Source organism: Diceros bicornis, chromosome 8 (assembly GCF_020826845.1).
Source record: "Diceros bicornis minor isolate mBicDic1 chromosome 8, mDicBic1.mat.cur, whole genome shotgun sequence".
In the NCBI taxonomy this organism is placed as follows: domain Eukaryota; kingdom Metazoa; phylum Chordata; class Mammalia; order Perissodactyla; family Rhinocerotidae; genus Diceros; species Diceros bicornis.
Window position 1 is genome coordinate 71006415 of NC_080747.1, and position 25182 is coordinate 71031596.

Here is a 25182-nt window from a genome sequence, read left to right on the forward strand (position 1 = left end):
TAAGGAATGGTTAAATAAATTACAGTCCTTCCATGCAATGGAATACTTCTACAAAGCCCTTGTTCTAAGAATGAGGTAGGTCAACACAGACTGACACGTAAAGATGCTCCCTAATATGTCATTAAGTGACTTACTAAACAGCGTATGTGGAATGATCTCAGTGTTTTTAAAACAATATAACAGGGCCAGCCCCGTGGCTTAGCGGTTGAGTGCGTGCGCTCCGCTGCTGGCGGCCCGGGTTCGGATCCCGGGCGCGCACCGACGCACCGCTTCTCCGGCCATGCTGGGGGCGCGTCCCACGTACAGCAGCTGGAAGGATGTGCAGCTATGACATACAACTATCTACTGGGGCTTTGGGGGAAAAAATAAATAAATAAAATTAAAAAAAAGAAACCAATATAACATATAAACACATAGCAGAAGAATATACATGTGCTTATCTCTGGGGAGTAAAAATATGGGGCATTCACTTTTTAACCTCAAGTGTTCATTAAATTCTCGCTAAACTTGTATTACATCTATAATCCAAAAAGATTTTCAAGCCCTTAAAAAAATCAATCATTTGAGAAAAGAGCCCATTTTTTATAAGAGCTGTGTGCTTCCTTCTCGATGCACCAAAGGACTTGCCCAAAGTCAAGAAGTCAAGTGGGTCCAGACTCTGTCCTTGCCCTGCAGTGTGGGGTAACATCTCCTCTACAAAAGAGTCCTATCTCGTGAGAAATTAAAATCCACAATGTGAGGACGACTTCACCTGACAAAGGGCATGACTCTTCACCGCATGCGAAGAGAGGAACACACAGAGCAGCTAGTAAATATGTTGTGTAAAACCCCGAAAGCATTCCCTGAAATAGGCGGAACACATCTGGGAAAAGAGATCCTATGACAATTCACAATCCACATAAAAATATAAATATTCTAACATCTGACAATCAAATACTCCCACAGGCCCTGCCAACAAGGTTCACTCGTCAGCTCTGCACAGTGTTTACCGGCCGCTGAGGAAGCCGGGGACCAGTCAGGCCAGCACCCCACTATGCACATGAAGAGAGGCAGCCGGTCGGCCCAAGAGCTGTGTGGAGCTCCACCGGCCCTGACGGCCCGGGAGTCACGGCGGCTTCTTCATTCACCTCCAAGAAAGCGCTGGTCTCTTTGGGAGAAGTGGACTTCTTATGGCAGACTTGTGCACGACCCGGACTCTTTCTTCTGTCTTTGCTCTTCAATCTCGTCTTGTACATCTTATATGCTAGGTGTTAAAACACACAAGTATTAAAATTCACTTTAGCAAAGACTGTGATTTGATGACAGTGTATACTTGTCAGTACTTTGGGGTTTGTTTGCTTTAGGTCACATATGTGTAAACACACAGGAAAAAAGAAGAGAGAAAAAGAGAGGAAACTGTGGAACAAAATAATTCAGTGTATCAAAACAGCTATCTATCTGTGTCTGGAATGGACCGTTTGTGATTGAGACTTGTCAGATTGCTGACGGCTCATCCATCCATTCATTCATTCATTCAATCAGTCAGTCAGTCAGCGACTCCTTCTAAAGCGCTTACTATCAGTCGTTGCTACAGTAACAGTACAGTCATTACTACTGTTAAGTTACTCTTACTAGGAGTTACTACAACTCCTTCTAAAGTGTTTACTGTTCCTGGGTGCTGGAGATAGCTGGGAGTGAGTCAGACATGTTCTGTCCCTCACAGTCTCACCATGAGAAGGAATTAAAACTTGGATCTAAGACCAGGAGTTTTATTCTGCTACAATTTCTCTTATCTTATGGGAAAATTAAACCCCCCATATTACTTATACTGATTGTTATGTCAGCAATCAGTATACACATAATAATCAGTAATCAGTATAAAGTCAGGTATATCAGTAATCATTGAGCCTTACTCAGAACCTGTTCCCTGAGAGTAGTAAAAATTTACAATGGCCCAAGATTAAAATATATATATGTGTGTATTCATACCTATATATCTATTTTTTAATTTACTTTCTGTGAACCTACATAATGACTGACTCCAAAATGATATATATTTGGCTGTATGAATAGGTAAGCATATATATACAAACACAGTTGAAAAATATTTCACAGCCATTCAGCACAATTCTTAGTCACAGAAGCACTGTGAAATAACTTGGCATTTGGATGACCTCAAGGCTTTTGATGAAACATAACAAATATCATTTTTGAGATAACTGATTGCTCATGGAGACTTACCAAGTACTGGAATCTAAGCTCTGATAGTGATTGTTTTTTGTGAAGCATATTTGTTTATAACTATAAGCTCACTTTCACATGGTTATTTATATTTTCCTGTGAAACCTCCACTGTGGCAAAGGAGCTTGTTTATGCACTTTATTTTCCTCTGAAATGGCAGGCTAAAAATGTATCACAAGGGCAGCACACGTATGTTCGGTTTGAAAAAGGGGTTGGTGAGTTAGGTGGACAATTTTCAATTAAGTCTACCCAATAGGGGCTCTACCCACCTGCAACAATGAGAAATCCATCCAACAGTTGGAAGAGTCCATAGGCCAATGGGAAGCTAAGCATCTGGACCAAATCCTTGGCAGTGAAAGATAGCTGGAGCATGGTGACGCACATCTGAATATTCTGAGCTCCAGTTTCTAAAGAAATAGTCCTGCACCTATCAATAAAAAAATTTTTTAAGAGTTACGTACTAGCAATAGGGACTATTCTTACATTTTCTCTTATGTACAGCAATGAATGTAAGCTATGAGCTTAGGCCGTTAAAAACGTTTACTCATTCGGTAATTATTTACTGAGGGCCTACCCTGTAGGTGGTCTCCTGAGAGGCCCTTCGGAGGAAGGCCCTATCAACCCTGTCCTAGGAATCTGGGTGAAAAGACAAGATACACATGCAGGAAAGGTTCGGTAACAACACAACACAAAGTACGATCGAGGGCCAGGGAGATGCCACAGAAATTCAGAAAGAGGTGTAAGTGGTTGGAGAAGGCTTCACAGAGGAAGAGTTAAAGGACGGAAAGAGTGGAAGAGGAATTTAATGCGGGGAAAATGACTGAAATTAACAGGTATGAGCTTGGCTATTCAGGAGGCATTGCACACGCTATAAGCCAATTTGTGTGGAATGGAAGAATGGAAGAGATGAGAATGGAAAGTTGAGAATGGAAAGTTGAGCCAGAGACATGAAACAGTGTAAACTAAACACTTGAAAATCAACATAAAAACCCTAAATGAAAACCAAATGTCAAAATGATTTCTTGGGTGAAAGAGTTTAGTAATATGTTTTTTCTACTTTCTATTTCTCTATATTTTATTGGTTTTCTAATTGCGAAAAATGAAATAAACCTCACTTGAGAAAGAAAAAGCAGGAGGGAGAAAAAGGAAGACATAGGCAGGACCTTGGGGTCTGGATTAAGCAGTTTCATCTGTCCCCAATTTATAAAGGGCGTCTTCAGGTTTTTATAAATGGAAGAAGAGAGCAAAGAGGTGTTTCAGCAGATAAACCAGCATCTCTACGCGAGCTGGACTGGAATGTAGAGGTAACAAGAGTGTGTAATGTGGGAGTGAGAATATTGTCACTGATACAGGGCAAGTGCTGTGGCTCTTATTTTATTGCTTCTTACCCTATTGGTTCCTACGCTTGCTTCAGGCTACCCTCACTTCTTCCAGATCCCTGTCAATAACTTGATATGATTAAGCTACAAAGCTGAACCTCACACCTGGACCATTCACAAGGCAAATGCCATACCTCAATCCTGATCTTTCTCAAGCCATCAGGTAAAAAACAAGATTGTTGACTACAGTTTGCCATTGGAATACTCTCTCTCCAGATCCAATTATATTTCAACCACTCAACAGTCTGTATTCCTAATTACTGACTTTGGAAAGAAACCCAGGTCCAAATCCTAACACCACCACGTTCTGGCTCTATAGACTTGGTCAAGTTACCTTCTCTGAAGGGTTTATTCATCTGTAGATGAGGGTACTGATAGTATCTACCTCTGGGTCTTGTAGTAAGAAGCAAATGAGATACACTTGGTGGAGCCTTACCCAGTACTTGGTACAGTCCTAAATGTTCCCCAAGTGGACTAGAAATAGCATAAAGCCAATTAAAATTTTCCCAAACTCCACCTTTAGAATTCAACTACATAGTTTACTTTTCTTTGATAATTCTCTAATTTTAAAAGTAGTACATACTCACTGAAGAACTTAGAAAATATACCAACAAAATATTAAGAAACTAAAATTACTCTTAATCCCACTACTCAAAGTTAAACACTATTAGCATAAAGTGTATTTCTTCCAGCATTTTTCCATGGATAAAATTCTTTTGCTTTCTTCTACAAAATAGAAATCAAATTGCATACCATTTTCTATTCTTTTTTAACTTAAATTTATCTCAAGTATTTTCCAAAATCATTAAAGTTGATACATCATATTCTATCACATAGACACATCATGAATTAAATCTCTCTGTTGTTAGATATTTAAGTTGTTTCTATTTTTTATACTTATAAACAACACTGCAATTAAAATCCATGTACATCGGGCCGGCCCCGTGGCTTAGTGGTTAAGTGAGTGCGCTCCACTGCTGGAGACCCGGGTTCGGATCCCGGGCTCGCACCGACGCGCTGCTTCTCTGGCCATGCTGAGGCCGCATCCCACATACAGCAACTAGAAGGATGTGCAGCTATGACACGCAACTATCTACTGGGGCTTTGGGGGGAAAAAATAAATAAATAAATAAATAAATCTTTAAAAAAAAAAATCCATGTACATCAATATTCATGTGCTTATCTGATAGTGCTAGCTTCACACAGAATTTTAGAAGTAAAATCACTGAGTTAACAGCTATGAATATTTATAAGGCTATTGATATGACTAAATTGCCTTCCAGAGAGTTTATGCCAATTAATGTTCCCTCCAACATTGTATGATAATGCTCATCTCATCTACAGGCATATCGACATGAAGTATTATCATCTTCAATATTTCACAGTATTTATAAATTGTATGCCCCAACTTGTAAGGATAATATTTAAGATAAATTCCTATCTTATTTCTCAAGTTTGTCCTTTCTCCTCATGCCTCTTATAACTAGTGCTTTAAAAAAATTTGGCACCAACAATGGATAAATGCTTAATCTCTTGCATCTTGATCATGCCCTAGAATGATCTATATATTTAGTGAAGCCATCTCACCTCTCCTATTTAGTTACTAGACTAAGATGAGAAATGTGTCCAGATTTCAACAAGTGGATCAGCACGCCAATCCTAATTTCACAAACTACAACTTCCCATCAATTTGGTCTTTGCTTTCATTTACATAAAGAAGTACTGTGGTCTTCTCACTCTCTTTATGATGAGTTGTCCTGTTCCATCCACCTTGTAAGTCAAAACTCATAACGTCTCCTGACACAGCCAGGCAGCAAAGCCTGCCGGTGGCAGTGTGTTTACTTTATCCTCCTCAAAAAAGTTTATGGATAATTTAACTGTACCTCTGCCAAGATTGGTGGGTAAGAAGCGCCAGCAGAAAGCCCGTGACATGGCCAATCAAAGGAAAGATGAAACTGATGGTCAGAAGAGTGATGTCTGAATTCGAAGTTCCTTTCGCCAGTACCACACCAGCAACTGCGACCACCACAATGAGGACCCCACCAAGAATGGCCCCAATCTAAAGCAAAACAATGAAATAAGTGCACGTCAGCATCATGGTCTTTTTGCTGTGTGATGCAAAGTCCATCAGTGATCTAAAAGGCTTGAAACCTAGAAGTTTCAGAACAAAGAGAGGACTTAGAGACTACCAAATCCAACCTCATTTTACAGAGAAGAAACTTGAGGTCCAAAGTGGTCAAGTGACTTGGCTAAGCCAGAAACTGGTGAGTCTGAACACAAATCTAAGTCTTCTTATTTTATGATCAGAATCTGTTCCCTTCAAGTAGAGGATTTGGCCAGAAGGACTGGATAGTGGAGTTTTTCATGGATAGGATAAATTTGTGAAATAAGTGAAATCTGACAATAAGCATCCAACACGCCCGCACACACCTCTGAGACCCCTCGCTGGTAACCTCTTGTCTGAGATCTGCCCTGCCTGACCATCCGCCACTCTCTTCCCATCACCCTTTCAACCACCAACAGCTTCTTACTGCTTTGATCCCTGCCCTTCTCTCCTCCAAATGAAATATACCCAGTCTTCATTAGACAATTTGAGCTAATATTAATGTAATATGAGAACTACTGACAGATACCTCTTTCTTCTCCCAAATGAATACTGTCTGTTACTTTTGTTGTTTAACAGAAACAAAAAATCAACAAAAAAAATTTCCAATGGTTTGAGTTTTAGATCAGATAGGGAGGAAGTGAGACGCAGAATATTTGGGGAAACTCAGGATCTTGGCAAGCTCCCACTCACACCATGTAGACAGCAAACCATGCACCTAGTTACAGCATCAACCTTGATTTGAAATGATTCAAGGTGTGGAGGAAGGTGGTCATGGGGAACCAAAACAAAACAAAAACAACCCAACGCACCATAAATGTGCTCTGGGGGTCATTTTTACTGCTCAAATACAGGGACAGACTGGGCCCCTGCCTGACAGGAAGATGCTGGAACACACAAAGAAGGCCTCTGATTGTAAAAATCCCTCTTGATCTTTCTACCAAAAAGTGATGTCCAAGTGTAAAATTCACCGAAAGCAATTTGTTCAGAAAATGTATCAGATCTAAAACTAAAAGATGACTAAGAACAAAGAATTAAAACATACCAAAATAATGATTAAATTATCCTACTTATTTACTAAGGTGCTCTAGAATATTTATGCATATTGTTAAATATTTTCAGTTGCAAATCCTATGGAATAGCCAAAGGAAAGGAGTTTTAAATCTGCTCTCTACCAATAATAAAAATGACATGCAGAAAATTTATCTAGTTTCTCCATTGACACTGATAGACTAATAGAGAATCTGGAAACACTGAAATCATGATTTTTTTGTTGTTGTTAGATGGCCTTTTAAGAAAAGTAATCAAAGATAGGGTACTTGAAAAGTAAGAGGTTCCCATGATCATCCTCTCTCCTCTTGTTTTGAAAACAAAATTTTAATTGTACACTGCCACGTTGGAAATTTTCTCCTACCAAAATAATAAATAATGAATGTGGAAAAGAAGGGACTTTATTCCGTGAGTATAACTGGAAAAGACAGTGGAATCAAGTGGGCACTATTGATGTTAAAGCTACCCAAACACAATCCAAATGCACATGTGAGCCCTCCTCCAGCTCTCTGTGCCCAGCTGATCTGTCTGCTTGTCAGTCCCTCTTCTCTCACTCTTCCCCTCATGGGGGGAATGGTGCGAGTTGTTCAGTCTTGTGCCAAACTAGGAAAGCAGCATCCATTTGTGCAGGCAAATGGAGTGGAGGTGTTCTGTCAGGTAGAGCCAAACACTGAGAGCTTAACTGAACCAAACCACAAACCCCTAACTAAAATAACTGAGATGTATTTGCTGAACCTCCAATTAGCCCCAAATGTTTATTTCTTCATAAATGTAAAATATAACTAAAACATTTTTAAAGTCTTCATGAAGCAGTACAAAATACAATCTTAGATGTTCTTAAAAAACACATAATTGGAAAAATAGAAAACCCCCTAGGAGACTGACATCATTGTTGAGAATGCCTCCTCTCCAGCCAGATATTTTTAAAAGCCATTCAACAAGGACGTGTGCTTGTGTCTCCAGCAGAAAAAAGACAACCCTGGAAAGGCGAGAGGAGGTAGGAGGTTCTAGTTGCTGTCATTCCATGGCCAGACTCCTCAGTGCTGTTCTGTTCAAATATTCATTTGGACAGTTATTCATGTGGTCCGCAGCCCTTGCTCGTGTGTACAAACTACAATTTTAGAAGCTCCCCTAGGAATGCTTCTGGAAGACAGCTCTTCATCCTACTTTTCCATGAAACCAGCCATACGCCTAAATCCTGAAACTCCATTTCACACACACCTTTCACCTTGAGAGCGACCTATTTGAAGCCTTGTGAACGAATGGGCTCTCTCGGGCCACACACAGGCTTTGGCTTCTCTGTATCTAAAGCAAGAGTCCCATACTTTCCAGGGTGTGATAAGCCTCAGTGTATGGACCAATGGGAGCGACGGAGCAAGGCTTAGAAAGGAAGGAAATATGGAGGTTAAATCCAGAAACGCAGGACACGTAAGGAAAACTGCTGCCTGTGGGGCTGTGTGCAACTGGCCCCTTTGTTCCAGTCATTGCCTACGTCTGTCTGTCAAGTCTCTGAGTCTAAGAATGTGCTACCTGCCACGTGGAGCTGCTTACCTTTAGGATGACTTTGGACTGTTTTGGCCACCTATAATTCACACAGACACCAAAGGCCACAGGAATGGTCAGGCACACAAGGGTAATTCCTGAAGAGAAGAAAAATCTGTCAGACAGTATTCCCTCTCACCCTAACTGCCCAGTCCTCAACAATTTCTATTTCTTTGTGTGTGTGTGTGTGAGGAATACTGGCCCTGAGCTAACATCTATTGCCAATCTTCCTCTTTTTTTTGCTGAGGAATATTGGCTCTGAGCTAATAACTGTGCCCATCTTCCTCCATTTCGTATGTGGGATGCCGCCACAGCATGGCTTGATGAATGATGCCTTGGTCCATGCCCAGGATTCGAACCTGCAAACCCTGGGCCGCCATAGCGAAGCACATGAACTTAACCACTATGCCACTAGGCCGCCCCCAACAATTTCTATTTCAATTAGATAAAAGCTTTAATTAAAGCTGCACTTTATTTCTGCATCCACCTCCAAAAATTAAGAAAAATAATCTTTGGAAGAGAGTCATGGAAGGGCATATGATACCACTGAATGCTACCAACCTGGTCCATCATTTTCTCTGAATCCCCCTGGCAGTCACATGGTATTTCAGACACAATGGGAAATGTACAGATTATAGAACAGGAGGACCCTTCTATGTCTGTGAAATTCTTTGATTTCTACGGTTGGGGTCACCACTCTATAGTCACAGCTATTTTTTCCCTGTTTGAAGCCAATGGTCATTTGCTTCACAAGGTAAAGAATACCTATTACAGACATAAAAATAGCATTTGTTACACATACCAAAGCAATTTCTCATATTCTCCAAGTGTAGCCAGATAACCCAAAGGTAGGTAGAAAAAAATGCCTTTAATTAACACAAGTGAATAAAGGCGTTGAAGGCAGGCTCAAGAGAGCAGAGGTCAACTCACTGGTAGCATCCATACACTGACATTTTCCAATGCCACTTTTCAAATCTGGCCAAATGCCTGCAATACTGGCTCCAAAGTTATATGTGTTGCTGATAACATTTTGGGGTTTAATTGTTCACAAGAGCCTTTCAGAATATATTATCAAAACAGAATATATTATCAAAACAGAATATATTAAATAACCTACTGATCAGAAAAATTTGCTTACAAAATCATGATTTCTAAATCAAGATTTCACTCAAATTTTACAAATTCAATGGGCTCCAACTGTTATCAGGAGACGGCTCTATTCGTGGTTTTGAACTATGGGCCACGGGTTGTAAGGCCTCCAGGGCCTGGTTTGATTCCCCAGATTGACACTTCAGAGTTTTAAGAATCATGTTTCTACCAATTCTCTACAGACTCTGACCAAACTAGAACAGGCAGATCATTTCACCAAGTTTTTCTTCCTAGCCTAGTAAGTCCACAGAGCTCTCTAGAAAAAGGGCAGTTTAATGAGAAATAACATTAGGAAAGGAGATAATGAAAGATGTGGATGTGGTTGTGACACACGGATACGCTTCAATATCAATGGGAATCATTTATGTGGATCAGTAAAGAAGTCAAGGCTTACAGGCAACATGAAAGGTGGGTTATGGGAACTAAGGTCTCACCGGAGCCACTGGGATCCAGTTAACCTTTGGGTCATAACGAGGCCAATTGCTTTATAGTGAATTGTATAAGGGTTGTTTTTTTTTTCTTTAAATAAGCAAGTTTTCGGGCTTTATTTTCAAAAGTGAACTCTTGTAGGGGTAAAGAGCTTGGACTTTGCAGTCAGATTTCCGAGTGAGAATTCCAGTTCCGCACTTACCAGTGGCATTACCTGGGTCAAGTTACTTAACCTCTCTAATCCTGAAAAACTAGGAAATGAAACTAGTAATAGAGTCTACACCTTAGGGTTATTTAGAGAATTAAATTAGATAATATATAAAAACCCCTGCATAAAGGAGACACATAGTAAACAATAGCTGTTATTGTTACCATCACCATCACTGTTACTATTCCATTTCACGAGCACAATACAGACCTATGTTCTGATACGGAATGGTGAGATTCTGCTCAAGATTCCAGGACGAGGTGTAGAGATAAAGGCAGAGCGGCATCATCCCGAGGGCAGCCACTGTGGAACAGGCTGTCATACTGATGCTGAAAGTAAAATTAAAGTGATGCTTAAGAGGGAGAGTTTGAAAGGAAGAATTTACTCCTAACGGAGAGCAACTTCTGGGACACAACTTCTTGGAGATTACATGGGGTAAGTTACTTGAAGCTCCTGTCTTATTTCAACAAATGATGGCTGTATCTGAGGTCTAGAAAAAGATTTCCAGCAGTTCTTGCCATCCACCCCTTAACTCATATTTATTTGAGCACCCATTTGTCCGAAACTTTCTGCTAGTCACTATAAGGGTTCTTTTTTTATTCCATACACAGTTCTTTTTTATTGAGATATAATTCATAGACCACAAAATTCATTATTTTAAAGTGTTTTTTAGTGTGTTCACAAGATTGCGTAACAACAGCACCATCTAGTGCCAGAATATTTTCATGACCCCAAAAAGAAACTCCACCCCATTAGAAGTCACTCCCCATTCCCTTCTTCCCCCAGCCCCTGGCAACCAGTAATCTACTTTCTGTCTTTATAGGATTGCCTATTCTGGATATTTCATATCAATACAATCATACAGTATGTGGCTTTTTTGTGTGTCTGGCTTCTTCCACTTAGCATAATGTTTTCAAGGTTCATCCATGTTTTAGCATGTATCAGTACTTCATTCCTTTTTATGACTGAATAATATTCCATCGCATGGATATGTCACATTATTTCTTTCCATTCATTAATTGATGGATATTTGAGGTGTTTCCACTTTTTGGCCATTATGAATAATACTGCTATGAATATTTATGTACAATTTTTTGTGCAGACATATGTGTTCAATTCTCTTGGGTATACACCAGGAGTGGAATTGCTGGATCATATGGTAACTCTATGTTTAGTTTTTTGAGGAAACGCCAAACTATTTTCCAAAGTGGCTGCACCATTTTACACTCCTGCTATCAATATAAAAATTTTTGTTAAAGATTTTTGCATATATATTCATAAGGAATATTAGTCTGAGTTTTCTTTTCTTGTGATGTCTTTGGTTTGCCTCAAAGCTGACTGTTTGCCTAGTAGGAAGTGTTATTAGATATCTGTCAGGAGGAAGTCACCGAAATACCACATGTTATAAGGTTCCCATTGGCTAGAGAAGAGACCCCACACGCTGATCCACAGACAGAGCAAACTGGGCAGAGCCAGAGAAGGTACAGAACCATAACAAAAAAGACTTGATATAGGATGCTAGACTACATTGAAAGTTCTCTTCCAACTCTGATATTGTGTGATTCATGATTAGAAATAGGAAATGAAGTAGAGAGATGAGTTAGAGTAAAAAGTAGATTTCTAGACTTCAAAATGATGCTGTGATTGAAGAACTAGGTCACTTAGCATCAATCCGAGGGGACATGTTAAGTTAAAGGTGATAATGAGACATCCGCTGGAAATATCCTGGGTAGGCAATGAAGACTCAGGACCACAGCTGCTGTTATCACGAGACACAGATCTGGCTTTCATGAGAGTAGAATGTAGGCAAGTGAGCTGAATGAATCAAATCCAAACAGTCTGGCCAACAGCTGTGCAACACAGCTTTACCAGGAAAAGAAATGAGAATATCAGAATGGAGTCTGGGTCTTGTTGAACAAAGCTGGAATGGTTTCTAATAGATAACTGGTTGGTTTATCTTTGTCATTATTGAGATTATCTCTAAATAAAAAGGCCAACAGATTTTGTGCCATGGATCCTAAGGATTTGCAAGTACATAATATCTAGGAGGAAAAAAGTCCTTCAGTTTAGAACCTTCAAAGCCTGTGTATCTTGGTTACTGTGCTTTCATTGCATTGTATGAAATGTCATTGCTCACAAATTTGTAATATTTTGTTTTTATTTTTTACAAATATATAAGGTCTTATTTTGTAAGTCTTTACATTTCTTAATTGGAGAAAAGCACTTAATTACACATTAAAATACAAAACTTTGGTGCAAGGGAAAAAAGCATGTGTACTGAGAGACCAGGGACTGGGGAGCAGGGCCTTGGAAGGGCCACAATGCATGCAGGGCAAGAGCAGACAGAGAAGTGGGTGGAGAGCCAGGAGGCTACATTTCATGAAAGCTAAGAAAAGAAAATGCCAGTAAGAGATCAGAGAGGATGAGAACCCAAGAAGCTGATTCAGTACCGACCCACCGTCCCCCAGTGTTTTGTACCTCCACCCCAAATCTATCCTTTCCATCTCCCACTTCCACCCCAAACTCCCAAGCTCAGGCTGTCTTTTGTCCCTATGTGGGTAACAAAACCAGAGAAAGAATGAAACAGTACACTTAGGGGAAAGAAGGTAAAAGGAGATGAGATATCCTTCAGGCCAACAAGATATTTTATCTTTAAATTGCTGGAAAAAATTATACGATCTGTTTAAGCACGTACAAATTGTTTATAGACTCAATTAATGCTGCTCTACCGGATGAGGTAAGGCAAATGGAACATCACAACACAACCCAGGGGTATAGCAAGAGTTTATTCACCTCAACACTAGGCCCAGAGAGTCTGGGAACTTTTTAATACTCATTGTTTAAGTTCTCACATCAGACTGCTTTGCTCATAATATATGCCCAAACCATATCCATGGCACAAATGGCTGAGAGACTGAGAGGTAGAGACCCTTCATGGGGCTACAGTCTACTGCAGAGATAACAAGCGTCCTCCAAGTCACCCATTGTTCTTCCTCATAATATGCATCATCAGCGTTTCCATCTAATTACCCTGCCCATAAAACCATCTGTCTGTGATTACTTTGACATTTTCTATCAGAAGAATGTTTATACTCTCGCCAAAGCAGCAACCATTTTACTTCAATGATATTAAAAAATAGTCCTTCTGGAGCCAGCCCTGATGGGCCCAGTGGTTAAAGTTTGGCACTCTCACTGCTTCGGTGGCCTGGGTTCACTTCCCAGTCACAGAACCACACCACTCATCTGTCAGTTGCCATGCTGTGGCGGCAGCTCACATAAAAGAACTAGAAGCACTTACAACTAGAATATAGAACCACGCACTGGAGCTTTGGGGAGGGAAAAAAAAAAGAGGAAGACTGGCAACAGATATTAGCTCAGGACAAATTTTTTCCTGCCAAAAAAAAAAGTTCTTCTGCACTCTCACTCATCGCTGGTGAAAATGCAAAATGGCACCCTCCCAGAGGCAGTTTGGCAAGGTCTAGCAAGATTACACATGCATTTACCCTTTGACCCAGCAATCCCACTTCTGGGCATCTAACCCAAAGGTGCACTGTCAAAACTAGGAAAAGACATGCACCGAGGTTATTAGATATGTATTCAATGCATCCTGTCACCTGGCAGTGTCTGGGCAGCAGCATTCCAGAGGAGTGGAAGCAGAAAGGGCAAGGCCCCTTGAAGCTTCAATTTGGAAATCACATGGTGTCACTTCTGCCACATTCTATTGGTCAAAGCAAGTCACCAGCCCAGCCCAGCCCAGATTCAAGTGGTAGGGAAATATTCCCCCCCTCTGGATGGGGGGGAATACCTTACCACATTGGAAAGAAAGGTACATTCAAGAATGGAAGGAATTTGTGGCTGTACTTTGCAATCTATCACAAACAAATCCTGAAATACTTACAGATAAAATAATGCCTAGAGTTTGCCTCAAAATAATCCATTGGGAGAGTAGAGACAAAATGAAATAGATCATGTGTTGATAATCGCTGAAGCTGCATGAAGTATCCTAGGCATTCACTATACTATTCTGTCTACTTTTACATGTATTTGAAATTTTCTACAATAAAAAATAAACAAATATATGTCCATCTTTATGAGGGACTGTACAGCATTGCTACCAATCTGGTTAACTGAGGTTTTCTCTATCATATTTATCTTGATGAGCTTGGGCCCAAATCTGGTATTATGAATGTGCTGGCCTGGGGGATCCACAGCATCTCCCGCCCCGCGCTGGCTGGCCTTGGGCTTGTCCTTCCTCAACACTGCTGTGTACCACCGCTCTGCCCTCCGAGTGTTCATCCCTGGGGAACGGCTCCCGTCGCCCTCTGGGCACACTTTTATTGGCATCACCTTACTGCTGCACACACACTGTACCTTACGTGAGAGCTTGTCCCTGTTTGGCAGACTGTCAGCTGTTAGGGCAAGGCCCTTATTTACCTCCCCCTCCCTAGGACCTGGCACAGCCTCATGCTCCAGCACATTGGAGGAGCTCATTAAATACTTATTGAATAACTGTATGAATCAAAGAATGAGCCAATGTGCCAGTACACTGGTGCTAGAAAAATGTGCTCTCTGCCTTACTCATATGTCATGTGTCTGAGGGTGAACCTTGAAAATCTTAGGGAAATGACCTCTTTACACTGACTTCAAATGACAGACACCTCCAATAGCAATCCAAAGGAACAGCGACTTTCTAGTAAAACATGGCTAAAATCATGCTCTTCCAGCTACAAATGTAACATTTTAAGAACAAATATTTAGCTGATTGATGCCCCCTTCAGAAACCCAGACTTAGGTAATTCACAAGTATTTGTGCACATCCCTTCTTTTTTTTTCTATTAAGCAATCCTGTTTCATACTTGCTTATTCAATCAATAGAGGTTTATTCTTGGTTTTTTCTTTTTAAAGCAATCACACAATGCGCCTTACTTTTCAACTTGTTTTTTTATTTTATTTTATTTTTTATTGAGGTAACATTGGCTTATAACATTATATAAATTTCAGGTGCACGTCATTATATTTCGACTTCTACATAGACTGCATTGTGTTCACCACCTAAAGTCTAGTTACCATTCAGCACCGTACAAATGACCCCCTTTACCCCTTTTGCTCTCCCCCACCCTCCTTCCCCTCTGGTAACCACCAATCTGTTCTCTGTATCTATGTGTTTGTTTGTTGTTGTTGTTGTTTTATCTTCCACATATGAGTGAAGTCACATGGTAACTATCTTTCTCCATCTGACTTATTTTGCTTAGCATAATACCCTCAAGGTCCATCCATATCATCACAAATGGCAAGATTTCATCTTTTTATGGCTGAGTAGTATTCCCTTGTATATATATACCACATCTTCTTTATCCATTCATCTACCAAGTTGTTTCCATCTACTTGGTTGTTTCCAAGTCTTGGCTATTGTGAATAATGCTGCAATGAACAAAGGAGTGCATATATCTTTTCGAATTAGTGTTTTCATTTTCTTCGGATAAATACCCAGAAGTGAAATAGCTAAATCACATGGTATTTCTAGTTTTAATTCTTTGAGGAACCTCCATACTGTTTTCCATAGTGGCTGCACCAGTTTACATTTCCACCTGTTTGTTGTTTTTTTTCCTCCACTTAATATCATCCTCAGGACAAGACATGTAACTTAAACTCATTTTTTTAAAGAATTGCAGAGTACACCATAATCTAAATAGGCCATAATTTCTTCAATTACTTTGTTAATGATAAATTGCTTTGAGTTCTTTTCCATTATAAACAATGTTATAATAAACATTCTTATACATATTTCAATTGAAATAATTCTTTTATTTCTATAGGATAGATTCCCCAAAGTGGAATTGCTATGTCAAAAGTCTGTGTTTTTAATTTTAAAAGATACTACCAGATTATTTTCCAAAAAGATGGCTGCATTTCAACAATCTTGCCTACACTGGGTGTGATCAATCCCTTTCCTCACGAGAACATTGGAAATGCGCCTGACTGTTATTCTGTTGTAGACCCGACTCTCTACAAGGCTGTGCTTTCTTTCACGTTTATTGGCCTCTAGGATGTCCTCTCTAAACAGACTGGCTTGTCTGACTTTTCTTTTCTCAACTTGTAGGCGCTCTTTTAAAGTCAGAGTACATATCATCACGTGTAATACAAATATCTTTGCCAGGCTTATTGTATATTTTTGACTATGCTTATGGCTTTTGCCATAATAAATAACTAACACTGAGACAGTCAAATCTGTCCATTTTTTTATGGCTTCTGAGTTTCTTGTCTTGTTAAAGATTTCTCCCTATCGTGAGGTTATTCCAATATTGCCCCTACTTTTTACTTTTTTTTTTTTTTTTTTTGGTGAGGCGATCAGCCCTGAGCTAACATCCGCCAATCCTCCTCTTTTTTTCGCTGAGGAAGACGGCCCTGGGCTAACGTCGGTGCCTATCTTCCTCCACTTTATATGGGACGCCGCCACAGCATGGCTTACCAAGCAGTGCGTCGGTGCGCGCCCGGGATCCGAACCAGCGAACCCCGGGCCGCCGCAGCGGAGCGCGCGCACTTAACCGCTTGCGCCACCGGGCCGGCCCCTACTTTTTACTTTTTTATAGGGCGATATTTTATATTTATACTTTTAACTCATCTAAAACATATTTTATATGGTGCAAGGTATGAAACTAATCTATTGTCTCCTATGTTGAGAGGCAAGTGTGTCAACATTATTTACTGAATAAAAATTTTCCACTAAATTGAAGTGCCAACTTCATTATATGTTAAATGTCCAACTGTATTCAAAGTATTCTTTTTTCCTAAGCAAATACCAGACTTTTAATTACAGTGTTTTCATTGTCTGTTTTCATATATGATAGAGCAGATACTCCTACATAAGTTTTTCTTTCCAGGCTTTTCTTAGCAGTTCTTGTATATATTTTATTCCATATGAAATTTGAAATTAATTTATCCTATTAAGAATGCTTACTTTGAGCAAAGACTTCTCCTCACTAGAGAGCAGATAAAGGAAGAAAGGCAGTTGGCCACAGCTCTTAAACCTCTGTATCCATGAGGAGTGTGTCTAGGACACTTTTCCAAATTCTTAGTCTGTGATAGTGTTACGTTCTTTGGCTCTTCATATTGCCAAGTCCTGAAAGGAATTCCATATTACATCACTTGAACTTCTGGAGAACTAGCATGGCATTTTCCCCCTGGATGGCTTTGGCTCAAACAGCAGAAAGGTAAGATTCACGACTGTGGGAAGCAAAGTGTGAGATTTCTATCAGACTGATTCTATATCCTTGATTACATATGTTACTGCTTCCATCCTTTATACAATTGTTCTAACCCATGATGCTCACGTTAATGGTCCAGAATGGCAGTAGAGATCCTTGTGCTCTGCCAACTGCCATAAATACCAATAAATCTGGAAAAGCACACAGTGAACGTGTGCGAGTGCAGTGGAAAGTTGCACCTTTTGTTTTACTGCCATGAAATTCCAATGTAGCATAAACAGAGGATGTGCCTGACTGGGTTTCTTGGCTGCTCACATATAGGAAAATTGTTGGCAAAATCTTACTTCAATATAACAAGATTCCACTTGCACTAAGATGAATGGCATCACCATCCCCAAACTATTACAGAGAAGAATGAGACAGATTCAGCAAGTCTGGACAAACAGGTAAATCCTGAACCTCTTTTAAAATAGGGGAATTACATGTATACACATTATATTAAAACATAGTGTCAATAAGTATACCATTTTGCAATTGGGGTTTAAATTACTCAAATGTTGTTTTAGTTTCAAACCAATAAAATCAGAAACTCTGACACTCAAAACTATGAAAGTATATACTTGCTTCCCCACTGAAAATAAATAAAGAATTATCTGGCTAGCCAGGTGGACCCTGGAGAATGCTACAAGATCAGGTCAACAGACTTGGCCCTAGAAAAGAGTCCAAGGCCAGGTTTTCCATCTCCAAGTATAAATGTTACTCCTGTCTGCTGCCCCTCAACAACAATAACTAGCATTTACTGAGCACTACCTCCTAAGTATTATACCTCATGTTTTCAGAGACATTTCTCTTTTCATCTGTACAATGACCCTATGAGTAGGTATTATTTCCATTTTATAGACAAGGAAACTAAGTTACAGAGAGCTATAGAAACTTACACAAAGTCCCATGGATTCTAAGTTCTGTCTCTTAAGATGATCTTCAGTTCTCCACCAGGCCATGTCAGACAGACCTGAAGAATCTGAAGTCCTATTTCTGGGGTCTCTGCTGAAGGACCAAGAGCTGCTTTAAAGTTCAAAGTTCAAAACTGGCCACTGAACTCCTCAGACTCCACCACCACCGGCAGTCAGAATCCTTTCTCTGTAGCTGAGAACACAAATACATCCTCAGGGAAGAATGGACCTTGTATATCAAAAGTTGTCAGACTAAAGACAGTGAGAGCTGCTCTGAGTTGCACCAACAAACTGATTGCATTTGAAGAGTAGTTTTTGTAACACACACAGACAATCAGAAACTTCCCTTCAGTCAATCACTTAATGTTTATCGGGTGCCCACCACCATGAGGCTGGCACTGAGCATGCAAAGATGAACAAGACTTCAAGGAGCTTACAGACCTAGTGGGTGAGGCAGATACATAGCCCAGCTATTGCAGTGCCCTCCAATAGATGACAAGAAAGCATAACATATTTGGCACTAGGGGGACAGAGAGGAGAGGCATCTCTGTTGAACAGTTTTAGGAAAAACATTAAAATCTGGGGTGGGGAGAGGGGGACACTTAGATGTTATAATTTGCTTTTCTTTTCCTATTGTCACAAAATACTTAAAAGGACCTCAGATCTATTTCTGGTTTATACCTAAAAGAATTGGAAGCAGGGACTCCAAAAGATATTTGCACATCCGTCTTCATAGCAGCATTATTCACAATGGCCAAAAGGTGGAAACAACCCCAGTGTCCATCAACAGACGAATGGATAAAAAAAATGTGACATATACATACAATGGAGTATTATTCAGCCTTAAAAAGAAAGGAAATTTTGACACATGCTACAACAAGGATGCACTTTGAAGACATGATGCTGAGTGAAATAAGCCAGACACAAAAGGACAAATATTTTACGATTTCACTTATGTGAGGTACCTAGAGTAATCAAATTCATAAAGACGGCAAGCAGAATGGTGGTTGCCAGGGCCCGGAGGGAAGGAGGAGATTTTGGTTAGTAGATACAGAGTTTCAGTTCAGGAAGATGAAAAAGTTCTAGAGATGGATGGTGGTGATGATTGCACAACAATGTGAATGTATTTAATGCCACTAAACTGTATACTTAGAAATGGCTAAAATGGTAAATTTTATGTCATGTATATTTTACCAAAATAGAAAAAAGGACCTCAGTCTAACTCATTGATTTTACAAATGGGGAAACAGGTCCGAGGCAAATTGCTCAAAGGCACACAGCTCCTTGAGCAGAGAGTAAAATACAGACCCCTGACACAGCGCTCTTCTGCCTGCTGCATATGATGATAATAATTCATACGGCATTTTGTGCCAGGTGAGATTCTAAGCGCTTTATATACATTGACTCATTCAATCCTCGCAACAACCCATGAGGTAGGTTTTATTTCTCCCTATTTTAGAAGTAGGAAACTGAAGCATACAGAATTTACATAATCTGCCAAATGACCCAGTTAGTAAGTGACAGATCTACTTACTGGCAACAGAGTCATGCACCTAACTACTACACTGCACTGCCAGATCTTAGTTTTCATGTCCTGCTCTCAAAGGCAGAATTCTGTCCATCCTTAGGACAATAGATTGCAAAAATGTCCCCAATTCTTCACACCTCTCTTATCCACGCCCTCTGCAACATGACTTTGCAGCTCACCCCATCAAGAGGCAGAATCTACTTCTCCACTCCTTGAATCTGGGCTGGACTTGCAATTTGCATTGGCCAACGAAATATGGTGGAAGTGATGACCAACTAGTTTCAAGCCTAGGCCTCAAGAGACCTTGTATGCTTCCTCTTTTTCAGAACCCTGCCACTGACATGAGATTAGGTCTAGGCTAGCCTGCTGGAGAATGAGAGACCACATGGAGGAGAGCCCAGTTTTCTCCACTGAGGCCATCCAAGACCAGTCTATGTTTAATCAGTCCCCCAACATGTGCCTTATCCACATACTACAAAACTACGAAGGAGAGATTGAAGGTGGAGAGAACACTGTGAAGATACGGCAATTGGCCAAGAAAGACATTGTGAGGGCCTGACCTGAGGTCATGGCAGTAGGGATAGCTAGGACGCAACAGCTATTGGTGACATGCAAGAGGATGGGCTATAGGACTAGACAGTGGATTGAGTGACCAAGGTGAAGAATGAGGGAGTCACAGGGAAAGCTAAGATGATGAGCCCAGGTGACTCATTAGTGAATGATTGGTGTCATCATCAGATACTCAGAATGCAGAAACCGGCTCAACAGGTTGATTCTGAAATGCCCTCTTTGGGGTGAATACGTGGAGAACTGCATGTAGATTGAATGAAGCACAGAGTTAAGGCATGAGAAGCCTGTTTGGGGTCATCTGCAGAGAGCTCAATACCCATTTCCTCACTTGTAACATGGAGATGTTGTACTGAATCCTCTTGGATTTTACCCAGCATGAAAACCAGAATTCCTATAATGACTATCTACTGAATTTTGCTGAAAAGTTAAATCGGAATAAATGTAATGAACTTGGATATTGTTTCACTCAAGAATACTGGATTTTCTCCTATTTGCAATTTTTATTGAGAATTAAGATTTTGTTACTCTTGTATCTATAAGCTTTCGAAAATCTAATACTTCATCGCCATTTTAAAATTTCATTTCTTACAGTTTACTTTTTTCCTTGTTTTTTTGTTTTGTTTCTGAGACTCAAATCAAAATTGTAAAAGAAAAAAGAGAATGTAGCTAGTATTTATTGCATACCTACTATGTGCCTTGCATCCTGCATATATATTTCCTCCTTAAAATATAGTCTTGGGAGGAATAGGCAATTTTAACCCCATTTTACAAATGAGGAGATGAGGCTTATAGGTTAAGTAATTTGACCAAAGTTAAAAGCTAACTAAAGTAAAATGAGCTTCATCTTTTATAGGATTTCCTATTAATTGGTGTTTTTATGACAAGGTTAGCTAATAAGAGACGAAGGTAATGTGTTCTGTTTCCCAGAACAGCAGTGTTTGAGAACACTGTTTAAAGATTTATGCTCCTACTCAGAACAGAAGTTCTGGTCGTGTTAATAGACGGCATGGAAGAAAGTGCCCATATTGCAGACTGATGAGAAACAGATGTGAATTCAAATCTGAGTTCTGCCATACTTGTTTGTAGCATTTGGCAACCTATTTAGCCAATCTGAGTCACAATTTTCTCAGCTGTAAAATTCAGAATAATAAAAGGTCATTTACAAGGTTATTATGAGATCCAGGAAAGAAGAGAAAAGGAATGCATGCAAGCACCTACCCCAACCTAGCAGGGCACTGAATAAACATGTTTTCTTTTTCTTTCCAAAAACTTTCAGGTCCTGGAATTTATCACTGTTATATGGACTTTATGTAAAGAATACTTATCATTTCTCGATTATTATGTTAATGATTAACTTTACTGAATTTGAATTAGCAATGCATATTACTGCTTTTTCGATTTAGCAATGCATCAAGTGATTCCTTTCAAATCTCTGATAAGCGGGTAGCTAAAAACATTGCCATATGAAAATTAATGATTGGTCTGCATGGCATGAAACCATTAAAATTTATAGGGGAAATATGTTCCATATGCTAAACATTCAGCACATTCGGGAAACTAGAAACCCATACCTGCAGCTGACTCACGTGTTCACTCCCAGCACAGTCAGCACCTCTGATCCATTCACTCGTCGTCTAATAAATTTCAACTAAACGACATACACATGAACAAAGATTTCAATTTTTAAGTAGTTCTGTCCCTGGGCAGGAGGTGAAACAATTTGTTCATAAGTAAGCAAAGACTCTAGAAAAACCACTGTTTTTAGCTCTTTCATTTTTCCAATGTGACTCCTCTACTCTTTCCTCAAATGCTCTTTTTTTCCCCATCAAAACATGTACTCCAAAAAACATGTGATTAATTCATCCTCATTAAATTGTAAATGAATGATAAAGCCTAATGTCTCCCAGGGGTATTTAGCTACACCATAATTGGAATAAGGTCACTGGCTTAAATGAAAGGAATGAGATTCTAGCGATGAATGTTAAGCATCTGCAAAGTAGCAAGAAAGAACATTTTTAGTCATAAAAGTCTTTATGTTGCTCCCCAAGTCAACTCAATAGCCCACCACCAGCACTTAAAACAGGATATATCTATCACATACCCCGTGAGCTCCTTTATCCAGTCCCCCAAAGTATTGATTTCATAAAGTACGTGCTCAGGAACACATGCCGATTAGAGGTACAAGGACCTCATTCTGGCTATGCCACCACCACCACCACCCTACGCCAGCTACCAAACCACTATCATTAGCTTCCTGGGATTCTCAGCCTATGTCCTGGGAGATTATGAAGCCGGGACTTTGTTCTAGCTGCCAGTGTGGGTGAGAATGAGTTCATGCCTAGGTAGGGCCACTGGGGGAGGAAGAGACCTGCCTCATCACCTATGAATCAAGCCCCCCTACTCGGAAAAGAGTTGTCAGTAAAACAGAGGACCATCCCAGCAAAGTAAATTTTAATCTCAGAAAGGAAAATCCTTCCAGGCTGAACAAGTCTCTGTAAAATGATTCCCTCTAGAATCTCTACCTAAAGACTGGTAGTTTTTAACATGAAATTGTCAGTTATCCCCCCAGGCCAAGCACTACCAGGGGAGGATTGCTGAGCTTCCCTAGTGTAACTTACCTGAGATCCATGTCTCCATCAACCCAGAAGGTGAAAATGTTAGAGATGGTTCCCCCTGGGCAGCACCCCATGATGAGAACAGCAATAGCTTGAACTGGCTTCAGAGAGAAGCTGATGACCAGGAGATAGGCTAGAAGAGGCATGAGCCCAAACTGGCAGAGCAGTCCCACAGCAATGCCCCAGGGTCTCCTGATGTGCAGCCATAGATTCCGGATCTCCACAGAGCATCCCAAGGAGAACATAAGCAGGCCCATCATCACGGCTGACACCACTGTGAAAACAAGTTCCAGGTTCCCATGTGCCTCCAGCCCCACTGGCAACTCCTCTTCCGAACTGTTGGCAGGGCATGCTGAACTGCTGGAACAATTTGCTCTCATCTCCTCATCTCCTTAAGGCAGCATTACAAATGAATATCTGCTGCGATGGCAGGGCAGGTCTATCCTGCCACGTTTTGTAATAATGCAACCAAGTCACATGTGGAGAATCATTCCAATAGCTATTGGCCAGACAGGAGATTCATCCTAATCTGATCAATTAATTCATGAGAGGCATTACAAAAGTAATTATCATTGGCATGAAACATATAATAAACTGTGGTAAGTAAGGCTCTCCACTTCTGTTCTTACTCACCACTGAATATCCAAGTGAAATGAGACAAGCAAACTTATTGTCAAGTGGAGTGACTGGGCTATGTCGTCAGCATCACATTGTGTTCCAGGAAAGTAGGGTGGATGCCAACACATAATTTCTCCAAATTCAGTGGGGATTTCAAAGAGCCAGGATGCAATGTTTGTAGAAAGAAAGGCTAACTCCGGAAAAAACAAAGGCAGCTAAGCCAAAGCCACATCTCAAAGCATTAGCAAAACATTTTTGTTGAAAATATCAAAGCAAAAGAAGGCCAGTTAAGGAAATATTGGGAGGGACTAAGGATAATTTCAAGAGATTTTTGGAATTATTAGTCTGCTTTTCTTCTTTCTATTTCTATTCGAATTTGTGTCTAAAGCCAATAATTATACATTTGTAAGAATAATATGGTATTAAGCACCTGATTATGTCTCATGAAACATGTGGAAACTCATTTCTATACCCAAAATAATTCAAGGGAGCTGTCACTTTCTTTCAGAGAATAGAGTTAGCTTTGAGATGCCACACCCCGGGGCCTCATGTTGAATTGTGCAAGGGAATGTAGGAAAGAGCTTGTCTGGAGTCTGGAGGCAGGGTCTGAGGTCAGCCCCCGAACGCAGTGGCCCGGGGGCCCCTCTGTTCACCCTAACCAGGCACCGTTAGCAAAACCAGACTCGGAAAATATGGTTCTGTGAAACTAAACCTCCAAAAGAGCAGATGACACACCCTTTCTCACAGAGAGTAGAAAGTCGGTGGGACAAGGGTTGGTGACAAGGCACGCTTTATAAACACCTCTACCTATCTTAATAAGGATCCTAGCTATATGTTGTTTATTTTCAGAGTAGCAAATTTTTTTCCATGACAAAATGCTCTGGACATGTTCACTGTATAAATACAAGTCAAATCCAAATGTAAAATAAAATCTATTTGAAGAAAGTATAAACTGCCTTAGGAAACACACCCTAAAAGCAGCTCTGAAGGTAGAATCCTGCTGGAGGTCATCATAGGTCAGCATGAGGACTTGCTGCCACCAACTGTGGTTTTATGCTGCAGAATAAGCCAGTGTTTACACCAAGCTTGGCAAGCCTGTCCGGAGGCAACCCAGAACTGTCTGTAGTGTGTTTACACAGAGCCAAGCAGAGAACTGGATGCTTAGGAATGGGTTAGGCCTCTGGAAAGCTACATGTTCTCAGCTTAAATGATGCAGAGTTGTGGTCGAGCTGAGGAGGAAGGGAGGAGGAGAAGAACTAACATTTTCTTTTAGCACCTACTGGGTGATGAGGGCATGCTAGGTGCTTTATGCATATGTGGCTGTGTCTGATGACGCAGAAATTTTTTTTTTTTATTTACTTAGTAGGAGAAAGTATCAGATATTTCTGTCTGGATAATGTTAAAAAGTTCCTTGGCACACCTTCTTTCTTCCTGAAGAGTCACTTGAATGGCCCCTCTTAGTTACGTAACTTTAATTTTAATAAACACCCCATTCCTGATAGAGGAGATATGATAGGAGCTTTTGTGATTTGCTTGGTACTCAGCACTGACAGCTGGGAGGAGGGGGCTAAATTTGCACAGTGGACTTAAGGAGCCTCCTAGAGGGGAAGAT

The 25182-nt window shown here is 40.3% G+C and overlaps 1 protein-coding gene across 1 annotated transcript; it reads right to left on the reverse strand.

The window, feature by feature from the left end:
• Nucleotides 1-881: 881 nt before the first annotated feature.
• SLC10A6 (solute carrier family 10 member 6) lies at nucleotides 882-23332 on the reverse strand. The gene is made up of 6 exons (XM_058546452.1): nucleotides 22956-23332; nucleotides 10292-10410; nucleotides 8305-8393; nucleotides 5483-5658; nucleotides 2490-2647; nucleotides 882-1243 (listed from the first exon to the last, which is right to left on the reverse strand). The coding sequence occupies exons 1-6, from the start codon at nucleotides 23330-23332 to the stop codon at nucleotides 1032-1034; spliced, it is 1131 nt and encodes a 376-aa protein (XP_058402435.1). The 3' UTR covers nucleotides 882-1031.
• Between the last annotated feature and the right edge of the window lie 1850 nt (nucleotides 23333-25182).